The sequence below is a fragment of the Diadema setosum genome, chromosome 7 (assembly GCF_964275005.1).
Source record: "Diadema setosum chromosome 7, eeDiaSeto1, whole genome shotgun sequence".
Lineage (NCBI taxonomy): Eukaryota > Metazoa > Echinodermata > Echinoidea > Diadematoida > Diadematidae > Diadema > Diadema setosum.
The window spans coordinates 4209902-4223266 of record NC_092691.1 but is presented as its reverse complement, the minus strand read 5'-3'; the positions used below and the strand labels follow the sequence as shown (position 1 = coordinate 4223266).

Sequence of the window (13365 nt, the reverse complement as noted above, 5' to 3'; positions counted from 1 at the left end):
CCGAAATGTTCGGCTTCACGGACCCTAATTCATTACGAATTAACTATATGAACATCCAGGACGATTATACGAAATTTCTGTGTTTTTGGAATTACGAACCTTATTTCGTTTTCGGAATAACCAACATCACCCGCCAAGATCTATACTTTTTTTATGAGAGACCTAAAGAATAACAAAAATAACAATTGAGATCACTTGAGAGACCAGAGTCCCATTTCATAAAAGATATTACTTTAGGATAGCAACTCTTGCTGGAATGGCAACTTCCAATAGTAACAGCGGTTAATGTGACAGTTGCTATTCCAGCAAGAGTTGCTATCATAATCAGTTATCAACTTTCTATGAAATGGGACCCCAGATGCGACCAACAGGTCGGAGGGTGAATGAGATCGTGAAGATGGCTGATGTTATGTTCGTTATTCCGAAGGTTCGTTTCTCTATCCAGATGTCTACTGATCAGAAAATTTAAAGAGAGTTCGTTAATCCGAACATTGTGCACTTTTTTTTTTTGTCTATTTCGAAGGTTCATTATTCCGTTCGTTCATCTCAAAATGAAATAGGTTTATTAGTATTCGAAGGTGTTTTCGGATTAACGAACTTTCCGTATAAGAGCCCTACATTGTCGGATTGATAGAAACATTGAAATGATATAGGGCAACATTTATTACCATCAATGGTGAATCCTCCCCACTGATTATTATATTAGATCAACACACCGACGAACCTTATATGCAGATTTTCCCACCATTTTAGTTTCAAGATTACATGGATTTCGGCGCTTCGTTTCATAGATTTGAGAGCCAGCAGGACTGAATTACAACAAAACTGTATTTGTAGGCGATTTAAGCCTAGACCTGATTAAGCACTGGTAGAGTTTCGACTGTTTCCAGTTCAGTCGTGGTGGACCATAGAGCTGTACAGTTAAACTCGCCTAAGTCGACATCGCATATGTCGAATAATCGCGCAAGTCGATAATTTTAAAAAGTCCCGATTTTTCCCCATTGACTTACGTGTATTAATTCACTCATAAGTCGAATTTTTTAATTTTTTAAGTCGATGAAATTCCAAGAACACTTTCACGGAAAAACCATTGAATTCACTGTGCCTAAGTCGAATAAGATTTTATTGTGTAATAAATCACTGTCAAAATCACGAGACGCCAGTTTTTGTTTACATACAGTATATACCAAAAGAAACTGCGTAAATAAACATTAACGTTTCATTAACGCAAGCGGTTTCACCTGAATCGTTAGTAACGCAAACTAACGATCGGGAAAATTAACGTTTGTAGCAACGATGAGTAACGATCCCTAGCGCAAATTAACGATGTTTCGTTAACATTAACGATAGGTAACGCAAGCACTCATGCGAGATTTTGGTTTTGTAACGAGACCTGGTGAAAGGACGACGTAGCCCCTGCCGAGTGTAGCGATCTATGCCTTATATTTAGCGGAGTCTTTTCGCGAATCGAATCACGATTTCGCGAATGGTTAAAGGAGACCTCCGGATGATTTTCACATTTTTACATTTGAACATGTATAAATCAGTTATACTGGGTACAGAGTTTGAGGATTTATAATGATTGGGATGAAAAATAAGAATGTTTTCGAAGTTTATAACAAATTGCAATGAACAAGGATGATGACATGGCAGCCTCACCATAAGAATGCTTGAGATGTGGCTCAAGGAAGCAGCACAAAAGAAGAAGGCATGCATAGATTACACACAGGTGAGCTTGCAAGCATGCCGTATTGTAATGGAATGACACTGCTACATTTCTGAGATATGTGAGGCTCCTATGTCATCATCTTTGTTCAGTGTAATTTGTTTAAGGTTTTTGAAAGTACTGTTTCTCTGCTCAAGAACCACAATAAATTCTACAAATCTATACATGAAGCTGTTGATTTATGTACTACATGATGTGAAATTATGAAAATCGTCCGGAATGCCCCTTTAAAGGGAAGATAAACCCCAAGAACAATGTGGATTGAGTGAAAGCAGCAACATCAGTAGAACACATCAGTGAAAGTTTGAAGAAAATCGGACAATCGATGCAAAAGTTATGAATTTTTAAAGTTTTGGTGTTGGAACCGCTGGATGAGGAGACTACTAGAGGTTATGACGTATGAGTGGAATACAATATCAAGAAAATATAAAGAAAATACTAAAAAAAATCAATTTTTCATGAAAATTACAAATTCCATCAACTTGATATTGACATATGTTAAGGGTAGCAATTATTCCCCTGCTTTCTGAAAGCGGTTGGCCCACTGCTCTTTCATAATTCTAGAAAAGTGAATTTTTGTTGAATATCCTTTATATTTTCTTTGTATTGTTGTTTTGCTCAGTCCCGAGAAGATCGCATGTGGTGGACTACCTTGGTAGGCCTGGGGAATAATGAAGTGCGTTGTTGCTGATCGATTGAGGGCGCGCTATCATTTCAGTTTTTGGTCTAGAATCTAGAATCAATCAAGAGAAAATGGCTGGAATCCTTGAGCTTCTGGAGCAGAGAATAGCAGCAATTGAGAACAGAATATTTGGAGAAGACGGACAAAATGGCATAGAAGGATCAGTGAGTAGTTACTTGTTGTCACTCAAAAATTTACGGACAGTGAACGACAAATAAAATCCACTTCGTTCCAGCTGTTAAGCTAGCTACAGCAGGGGAGAAGTATAACATTAGTCCCACTAACTCATATTTGTGTAAAATTGACGTCCACGTATCTACGTAGGTCTCTGTACATTTTAGTAGGCCTAGCGAGGCCTACATAGTTCTATGTATTATTCATAACTTCAAGTCATGATCATGAACTAGATTTAGGCCCTAAGCCTAAATAGTTCTGTAAGATCTAGGTTTGGCGTACTGAAATAGGCCCCACACCTAGCTACACGCAGCCGCTGTAGAGACTGGGGCTGCACCTCAGGCTCTATTCCTTCGCAGACGTTGTCATTTTTCAGTGTGGTTGTGCGACTCCTTCATGAATATCTTTATTAATCGTGGAAAACTAAAATACAAGGAATTATCGTAATCTATGGTAATCATTCAATAATCGGTATGCGATTTTTTGTTTAAATAGCTATTGCGTCAAAAACTCACCGAAATCTGTGGCTTAAATCAGGTCTGTAAACGTCCTTATTGCTTGACTCCTCATTTGCGTGTTATTATGAATGGCATTCACTCTAGTATACTACAACATACAACGTAGGTAGTCCGAGAGGCGCCCTCTAGCTCTCCGACTACCTACGTTCTTCCGTTCTACGTAATTCCTTGTATTTTAGTTTTCCATGATTAATAAAGATATTCATGAAGGAGTCGCACAACCACACTGAAAAATGACAATGTCTGCGAAGGAATACAGGTGCAGCCGCGTCGTTTTGCGACAGCGGCTGCGTGTAGTTAGCCCCACACCATGTGTTTCAATGCTCATCAACGCCATAAGCATTCGCAGAATCCTTTTTCCCTGGAAAAGTGGAAGTCATGAAACTCTTGTCTGTCTTGGCTTGTCTCTTAAACGTTAGACTCTAGACTCTGGTCTTGTCTGGAATTACCTCCCCCAGCCCAGTATACTATGCTGTGTGTGATGTGTGTGACTTTTTAGTGGCTTAATCTCATTTCAGCATCTTTCACTAACATAAAGAACCTCCAGTGCAATGCAACACTAACACTTGATCAAACCAAGTTTGTTTAACTCCAAAACCAATGTTTTAAAGCATTGTAAAGTGTGCAAATTAATGTGTGCTGTTTATATAGATTGCTGCACTTCCCGCCAGGGCAAGAGTTCCATATGTACCCCCCCCCCCCCCCGCTATGTATGTGTTATGTATTATAAAGTAACATGATTAAGTTTAGGTCCTTAGGCATGTTAGGAGGCTTTGGGATTAGGATTAGAGTTTACTCAGTTTAGGATTAGGGTTAGGGTTGGAGTTAAGGTAACATTGATCTCGGTGTCCTTAAAAAACAATGCCAAAAAGTCCTTTTCCTGACATGCCAGAAATAAATATTTCTGTTGAAGGGGTCTAGAAACTACTTGGTACTTTGAAGACAAATAAAGCCATCGGACCAAACGAGATTCCCAATGCTGCATTGAAATTCGCCGCAAAGGAACTAGTGCCTGTACTCCAGTTCATCTTCCAACAGAGTTTGGATAGGAGTGAATTACCTGAGGACTGGAAGAAGGCAAACATCTGTCCTATCTTCAAAAAAGGTTCTAAATCAGACCCAGAAAATTACCGGCCCATATCACTGACGTGTGTCTGCAGTGTAAAGCTCATGGAACACATAATTGACAGCCATCTCATGAAGCATTTAACCAATCAAAATATTCTTTCTGATACCCAGCATGCTTTTAGAAAAGCTAGATCATGCGATACACAGCTCATCACTACCATTCATGACCTCACAGCCAACCATGATCAGAAGTTAACAACTGACATTGGAGTCCTTGATTTCAGCAAAGCCTTTGATGTCGTCCCTCACCGTAGACTCCTACTAAAGCTTGACTACTACGGCATACGAAGTAAGACCTTCAAGTGGATCCAGTCTTTTCTTACCCACCGGTTCCAAAGAGTGGTCGTAAATGGAAAACCATCACCATGGATGCCGGTACTCAGCGGAGTACCCCAGGGGAGTGTATTGGGTCCACACCTATTTATTGTTTTCATCAACAACATCACTGAATGCGTCAAGGCTACCATCAGACTGTTTGCTGGCGATTGCATCATTTATAAACCCATCATATCCTCAGAGGATGAAACTTCCTTCCAGAATGATTTGGATATTCTTGCAAATTGGTCCGAAACATGAGGCATGAAGTTCAATGTATCAAAGTGTAAAGTCCTTAGAATACTGTATCTAGAAAGAGGCAACCAGGGAGTGCTGATTACTCAGTGCTTGGTGAAAAACTTGAAGAAGTCAAGGAAGATAAGTATTTGGGAGTTATCCTGCAAAACAACCTAAAATGGGATAAACAAACCCAGCATGCAGCCGCAAAGGCTACAAAAATGCTGAATTTCACTCAGAGAAATTTCTCGCATTGTTCCAAGACAGTTAAAGAAAATCTGTATAAAACCATCATCCGACCTCACCTCGAATATGCTACATCGGCCTGGAACCCGGGAACCCAAAATTCTCCAGCGAGTTCAACGACGGGCTGCTAGATTTGTTCAAGGTGATTATAGAGAGCAGGGTAGTGTCAGTGACATGTTAACCCGTTTAGGACGGTTTGATTTGTCTACAACACGCATTTCCCATAGACACCTGCCCGAGTATACTCGGGACTCGTCCTCAATGAGTTAAAAGATCTTAAGTGGGAAACTCTGGAACAAAGACGCCAGGACCACCGACTCATCACATTCCACAAGATGTTAAGGGGGAAATAGACATCAATCCGGAAAACTACACAAGACCTAAAGTTGGCAGATCAAGATGCTCGCATACAAAGCAGTTCCAGATAAACCATTACACATCCAAGCCACACCAACAGTCGTTCTTCCCGGAAGTAATCTCCGCCTGGAACAGGCTACCCCAGACTGCCGTTGATTCCACATCAAACCAAAACTTCAAAAATCACATTAAAACCGCCGACTGTTTTAATTCAATAAATAGATCAAATTAATAACCACCGTCCAGCTCTCATCAACCTCCAGTTATACTCCGTAGAGGAAGTGTTCCGGAGGTCTATTTCTACAAGGTACAAGGTGATGCGGACTTCAGAGGAAGCTCGTCAAACAATGTAGGTCTATATAGTGGGGGGTACATATGGAACTCTTTCCCCAGCCAGTGCCGTATACAGTATATGGCACTGCTTCCAGCCACGCACGCTCATGCATAATTTGCATTTGCTGAGTGGTCAGCGCGCCATTTTGAATTCTGCAACAATGAACCCCGACGGTCGGGGATTGTGCTAGAAAGTGCCATTTTTTTTGTTCAGTGGACTTATCGTGAGGGCTCTCTATGAACTTATGTAACTTCTTTAATATAAGCATGCACTTTACGTGAGTAACATACAAATGTCTGTAAGTAATGTGTAAATCGTTTTTTGTAGTTTTGTAGTTGTGCTGTGGTTCCCCACTTTGATGGCGAGGCCCGGTCTGTCTGACGCTGTGCTTCGCACAACGTCTGGTCGGGCTAATCAAGCCCTTGCCATACAAGAGGTTTTCTGTATCATTTTCTTATATTTTTTAAGTTTCTTTTCAGGCAAGTAAAATTCAAGTTCAGGCAAATTTTCTGCAACAATTTGAAAATCTGCTTACAAGTGTCCAACTGGGCAAGTGGTAAAAAAAAAAAAAAAAAAAAAAAGTTATGTAGCACCCTTTATTGTGTTTATTCTGACATTATTATGTGAATTTGAAGTGTTAAGTGTTTGTAATCACAATGAATTGATGAATTCATTAAATGCGTCAAGTTGAGAAATATATGTTGGTGAGAGATGTACATTGGCATGCACAGGTGTAAATGAGGGATTTAAAATGGCCTTATATTTATGTGAACCCCTAAACTCCCAAGCGTAACTGTAATGTTTACCCCCTTTCTCTGTGTTATCTTTCCCCTACTAACAGGTTGTTGACAATGTACACGGTGTCAAGCAGAAGGTCACAAGTCTAACAACTGGGAAGGAAAAGACTCAAGCACTATGGAAAAGATGTGAGTAATAGAAATACCTGCTTTACACCTTTCAGGTTTCAAGGGCATTGAATCAGATGTTAATAAGTCTTTGTACAATGTAACCATGTCTCATTCAAAAGATCAAAATTGAAAAGTCCATTATAAGATGGGAGGACTTTACACATGTGCATCCATTCTAAATATTTTGACTATGTCACTGTTTAGAATGTACTTCAGCTGTACTTCATTGAGATTTTCTGTAGCAAACAAGTTGAAATTATACGACCTAATGAATGATTGTGAAAGAATGAATGAATCTCATGTAGATGTAATCATAGTGTCAAAGTAAGGGTCATTGTTGCAGGAGATGTTGGATTCAGTATAAATGCATTGTAGATTCATTTGTTTTGTTTTTATTTGTCATCTCTCCTCATTGCCAGTGGAAGAGCTGAATAATTACCTGGATCCAGAGCTGTCTAACAAATTGTCACTGGGCAGTGAGGCAAAAGCAGACATCATCTTAGCAGGTCAGCACACAGCTAATTTTAACAGATTTAAAGAAAAAAAACTGTAAATGGGAAATCAAGTCCAAATTTAAGTTACTGTGATAAGAAAGAGCAATAAATATTACAAGTTCAATGGTAAGATTTTGATCGAAATCGGGTGAAAAATGAAGGAAGTTATGACATTTTGAAGTTTTGCTAATTTTCCAGGAAACAGTTCTTGAACAGTCAATATGAATATGAAATTGGCAAAGTGAGCATGCCATACCCTCACAACGTGCCATATACTTTGTACATAAAATTTTGGAATTTCCAGTTTTTCATTCAAACATAATTATGCTGAGGCTCAAATCCTGATATGTATATCTAACTGATCACTATTCTGAAGTTATTCAGCCAGGAATAACTCCATGTTTTAGACTTCAATTACAGAAACATTGAAGTTTCATCATTTTTTGCACACGATCAGTGGAAAATTATGAGGTAATGGCATGGTCAGGTCACTCATTTGCATATTCATATCCACTGTACAAGAACTGTTTTGCAGAAATAAGCAACAAAATTTCATAACTTCCTCATTTTTCATCTGATTTCAGTCAAATTTTTACCGTTTTACTGTTGAATTTGTAAGACTGTACCCTTTTTCATCAGACTAACATGTTTTTGTACTGGATTTCCCTTTTAACAGATTTAAAGAGAAAAAAATGAAGATAAGTGACTTTTTTCCCCTCTTTTGACACAAACATTCTGGACAATTGGCATACGTCCAGAATGTAAGGATGGCAATAAAAAGGACACTTTTGACACCACAATATACCTTCTTTTATTTCTCAGGTACCGTGTGTCAATTCAAAGTTTGTTGCTCACATAGGATAATGTGAACTGTTGAATAGACACTGTGTAGCAGCTACAGTAACCTACAGATTTTGTCCAGTAAAAGTCATCTCATTCATTAGATGACTTTCAGTATGTATGTTATTTGACGTAATCATGAAGACACTGGTCCATGTACAATTCTTTTAGTGAATACATAGTGAGTGAATCACATCAAATTCAAGAGAATTTTTACGTAAATTTGGACATATTTTGGACATTCAAATTCATGCCGTTATGTCTTGTTTATTGCCCTCATGCAAGTGAAGATTTTTTTTGTTCTTGTTGTTTTGGATCCAGAGGAAGAACAGTTAACAGCACAAGCAGCTCTTCTCGAAAAGGTCAAAGAACTCTCGTCTGTCCTCGATAGTGAGCATATAAATGGTAAGTGTTATGCTTGTGAGTTTATGCTCGCCTAGTATGTGATAACAAAACTAATGGCATGGACTCTGTTGCCACAAGAAATTCTTTGCAGGTATCATCTGTTTTGACTGAGTCAGTTTGTAAGCCCATGCACAAACGTAGGAGAACTAGATATACACTCGTACGCACACGTATGTACAGCCACATCGGTTTGTACATACATTATTATGTATAAAAGTATATAGTCGGGCCTGTCTATGATGACTGCTCACTCACATGCATGTGTATACATGTATCTCTACAGCCTTACCCAGTTGATATATACTGAGCTGGTTCTGTCAGCTGTGATAAGCCCATTTTAAATGTAATATTTGTGGAAAATATGAAATTTCAAAGTGGTGAAAGGTGATTCAAATGTGTAGGACATTCAATGCGGCTAATCCAAGGTGGTACAAGTTTTAGAATTCTGGCGTAATGCTTCCAACGAACTAACCACCATATGATCTACTGGACTTTTTTGATTAATGTGATGTACTGAATCCTGTGTTAGTAACAGAGTCGAATGGATTGTGCAGGGGCGGATCCAGTGTGCTCCCCCCCCCCCCCCCCCCCGATCCACGACTGATTATATGAGCTGGTAGGAGGTGTCCTAATAGAATTGATTGCATGCTCCACTTTCAAAAAGTTGGTCATCCAGAAGTAGGTTTTAATCATGCGTGAAACCTACATGTCTCAGAAGTTTTAACATATTTTCTTTCTTTCTTTCTTTTTTTTCTTCGGTTGCAGCTGTGCCAGGTATGTCAGACAAACTCATTCCTTTGGCCACTCTTCAAGTTGAACAACAGGTAAGATCTGCCTTGAGAATGGCACAGTTCATTTCTCAAATACAGTCAACTTCGCCAAAGTCAATGTCTCGCAAGTCAAAAAATGGGCTAAGTCGCAGAAAGATTTGGGCCTTGATGGATGAAAAAAGTGCTGATTCTATCATCAATGTCTGAGACAAAATTCACACCAAGTCGGCAGATTTTCTCCACTCTCTTTGGATTCAACTTTAGGCAAGATTGACTGTACATGACTGTTTTTATTTCACAAGTCACAAGACTTGTCATAAATGCCTTGAAATTTGTACACAACGATTATCCAGTGGTAGTATGGGACACAGAGTAAAGGAAGATATGTATTCTCTTTGATAATTAATAGCTGTACCATTTGTAGTCTGTTTTAGTTCCTAATACGTATTGTAGTCCTCAAATTCATGAAATTCTTCCATCAAATTTTTTTTCTTTTTTCAACTAATTGACAAATTGCCCTACAACGATGTAAATAAACACTGAATTGATCAGTGTTCTAGTAGTAGCCATGATAAAAAATATCATGGGTGTGTGTACTCGAGCAGGATTCAAACCTACAACCTCCTGATCTCCAGACAGGCATCATCTCCACTAGATCACCAAGCTTCCGCCTGACAGCAAGTGCTGGTTCCAATCCTTATAGCATGCAGCAGATACTGTATAATTGTTTGAATTCATGAAATTCCTCCATCGAGATGTTTTTTATTAAAACTGGCATTGTAGTGTTGTTTTTGTTGTTTTTTCAAACAATTTGATGTGCTTCTCCTGTTTAGTTTGCCCGAGAAGTTAGTAACGTTAAGGGAGCGAAAAGTAGATAAGCAAGTGATCCTTATGAAGTGATGGAGTGGAATACAGTCAAACTTGCCATAGTCGAATCTACATTATATTTGGACTGAAGAAATAACTTCAAGTTGGATAAAAATTTGACTCATGAGGGATTAAAATCAATACAATGAAAAGAGAAGAGGACTTGAAAAGACCTTCAACTTAGGCGATTATTCAACTTATGCGAGGTCGACTTAAGCAAGGTTGACTGTATTTTTAGAGAAATCATATCGTACAGCTGCTAGTCAGAGCAGAAGAGATTGGTGACTGGAAAGAAACACAACTGATGAATATGATGGAAATTTTCCTATGTACAAGATGATCACATGTTTTACTCAGATTTTACACAGTTTCCAAGTTCTCACTTTTGACATGTTTTCTCCTTTTTTCCCCAGGAGCGGTCTACAGAGCTTGGGGAGGAAGCACAGAAGCTGCTTGAATCCTACAACACCATTGTATCCTTTCTTGATCATATCAAGCTATGACATGACCCTCAGCTGATTTCAATCTGTATTTCTATTCATCTAGCTCTTAGACCCCTGAGAAATGTACCAGTTATTATGGCTTCTGTACATTTGTTGTACCTTTGGAGACAATGAGAAAAATGTGGTGGATTACATGTTACTTATTGCTTCTGTTTTACTGTGCACACCTGTCTTTATTTCTTCCATTTCTTTAGATCAAAGACATAAAGTAGCAACAAAGTAGTTTATCGTACAGTTTCTTGTATTCCTGTGCCTTGCTAAAAACTTGTCCTATCCGCTCCTGGGCTCCATATCATAGAAATGATTCTATGATACAGTTTTGATAGCAACTTTTGCCAGAGTGGCAAATGCCATGGTAATGAGAAGTATCCTGCCTCCTGATTGGCTGTTTCTGTGAGAAGTTGCTATTCTAGCAACAATTGCTAGCAACAACTAATCCATATCCTGCAAATTGGCTGCAGTATAACTTTACTCTATTCAAATCAAGCCATCTCATTAGCATTGACCAAAGATATGACTCTATTGACATTCACACTGAGGAAGATTAAATGTTTTTAACCATTATCACGCCTTTTCTTCAGAAATCAGTAATCCATCCAGACTTGACATAGTTGTAGCTTAGCAAGCTCACACTCAAAGGAAACAATATGCCTCAGTCCAACAGGAAGGCAATGTTGACACAATCAGGATTAAGGTGATGAGCTAATCTGCATTCATTATTCATAAACAGTTACCATGGTGTCCAGACATCTGTGTCAGTTGGTGAAGAGGGCAGTCCATTATGTGAGCCAATCAGCAAGCAAAACTCAGTGGGGGTCGAACAACTTTTGAGCAGACATAGTACTGTGTACAGTTCACTCCTGTTGAAACGAACACGGTTAACGAAATTCCGGTTACAACGAAGTAAACATTCAGGGCGCGTCATTATCCGCTTTACGTCTTGTATTGTTTATTTGTTCAGTTATAACGAAATTTTGATATGATGAAAGAAAACTGCCATTCCCAAGGTCTTTGTTATAATGGTAGTCCACTGTACACCCAGCTGAGTTTTTGTCCTTGACATGATTCCTTGTGGCAGATCACTCTCCTCTCCCAGCAATTTGTGCAGTGGGATCAAATCATGACGAGGTACGAGGTGGCTCACAAGATCCGGCAGCCAGACGAGTATTGACGCTGCATCATCTGCATCCTGTGAAGCATCGTGTGAGAGAAAGCACCTCTTTTACCGACTAAAGGGCAACATATAGACACAACTCTGGGCCCTGTTTTATGAAGAGTTCAAATTGATTGTAAAGTTGATTTCTATCATAAGTCTATGGCAGCCTGTGTGTTATGGAAATTTAAAATTGATTATATCTTTTGATAAAACAGGGCCTTTTCCTGACAAGAGATTGGGAGTATATCCCCTTCGTAACGTGTTAGGGGCAGGGGATTTAAGCTGATGTGTTGTTGGAAGAATTTTGTTCTTCTTTCAAATTCAAATAGGCTGATAGGCATGAGACGTTAATTAGTTGTTGTTGTTTTTTTCTGCAATTATTTGTTCATGAAGGAAAATGATTCTTCAATATCAAACTTCAATTCTAACAGTGTATTAGCTGTTAATTGTAATTGCTTTAAGACAAACAAAATATGAATACGCAATATATATGCAACCTTGTCGAAATTGACAACCCATAAAGGTAAAAAGTTGACAAAGTCTAAGAAAATTTGTATTCCCTGACTGCTGTACATGTACTATCTATTATGGAGGTCAAAATTCACGTAAGTCAGAGGATTTTTTTTTACTGTCCCTTTGGATTCAGCTTAGGCGAGGTTGACTATTGTTCTAAATTCCATGTAGAGAAATTTACCATCTGCTAACAGAAATTTTGTTTGTGTGTGCAGAAGATTTTATTTATGAAATACATGTACCTGGTGGGACCACATAAAGATTTATTTAAAGCAACATACTCCTCACATTTCATTCTGTCTGCATGATGTGTCACAGGATATTTTGTAAATAGATGTATATTAATATTTTATGTTAACAGATAATACTAGTAATATGTCTTATGTAAAATTAATTGCAGGCGTGACACATGTTTTGTCCGTTGAGCTGCTAACATGTACTTAGATCAAGCTGATCATGTACCACATTAAAAGCTTGCCACACATACATTTCTTGTTATGTGTGTGTTGGATTGAGATGTCATTGTTCAGTTGCTGCACAGAGTTTGATGGTGATGAAAAGATTGCTATGAATATTCAGTATACTCCGACTCCAGCATATAATGAATGAGTTCATGTTCTGATACATGTTTATGAACACCTCACTGAGTACAGAAATGATTTTGCAATATACAATAGGGTTCACGGATCTCGTTCTATATTGATCATGTCACTTCGTATTCATTCATTCATCCAGGGATTTTCTTTAGTTGCACAAAGAAACATGTACGAATGCACAAAATCTGGGTGTGTGAACAACAATATGCTACCAACCAAGGCAGCATGCATGTAGACAATTTTCACATGGTTCTAAGCTAACTACTGACTCTGATCATTGGGACATTTAAAGGCGAGTTATCTAGAATAGGGTGCATCGACCTGAAGATTGTAGATATCTACTCTAGTATGTGTGTGTGTGGGTGGGTTGGTGTGTGGGTGTATGTGTGTGAACATAACATGTGTGTGGGTTTGTTTGTGTGTGTGCATTTGAGACAATAAATGAGCAAGAAAAAAAAAATACAAAGAAAACCTTCATAATGGATGGCATAGATATTGTAGCTATTATATTGAATTTGTTAGAGGAAGATGAAAGTTTATGAGCCGAGAAATATTGTAAACAATCACTCTTTTCGTCTCACTGTGAATTCAGGGTG

The 13365-nt window shown here is 38.5% G+C and overlaps 1 protein-coding gene across 1 annotated transcript; it reads left to right on the top strand.

Annotated features, from left to right (window-relative positions):
* The first annotated feature begins 2446 nt into the window (after positions 1 to 2446).
* Positions 2447 to 12654, top strand: LOC140230673 (dynactin subunit 3-like). Its single transcript, XM_072310812.1, has 7 exons — positions 2447 to 2572; positions 6559 to 6643; positions 7045 to 7131; positions 8281 to 8364; positions 9130 to 9188; positions 10415 to 10474; positions 11583 to 12654. The coding sequence occupies exons 1-7, from the start codon at positions 2480 to 2482 to the stop codon at positions 11673 to 11675; spliced, it is 561 nt and encodes a 186-aa protein (XP_072166913.1). The 5' UTR covers positions 2447 to 2479; the 3' UTR covers positions 11676 to 12654.
* The last annotated feature ends 711 nt before the right edge of the window (positions 12655 to 13365 follow it).

What these genes read in the sequence shown, in the direction of transcription:
- LOC140230673 (XM_072310812.1), top strand. Translation starts at nt 2,480, where the DNA reads ATGGCTGGAATCCTTGAGCTTCTGGAGCAGAGAATAGCAGCAATTGAG. An exon ending in CGATAGTGAGCATATAAATG is followed by an intron (nt 8,365 to 9,129) that starts GTAAGTGTTATG and finishes CTTCGGTTGCAG; the next exon opens with CTGTGCCAGGTATGTCAGAC. An exon ending in CTCTTCAAGTTGAACAACAG is followed by an intron (nt 9,189 to 10,414) that starts GTAAGATCTGCC and finishes TTTTTTCCCCAG; the next exon opens with GAGCGGTCTACAGAGCTTGG.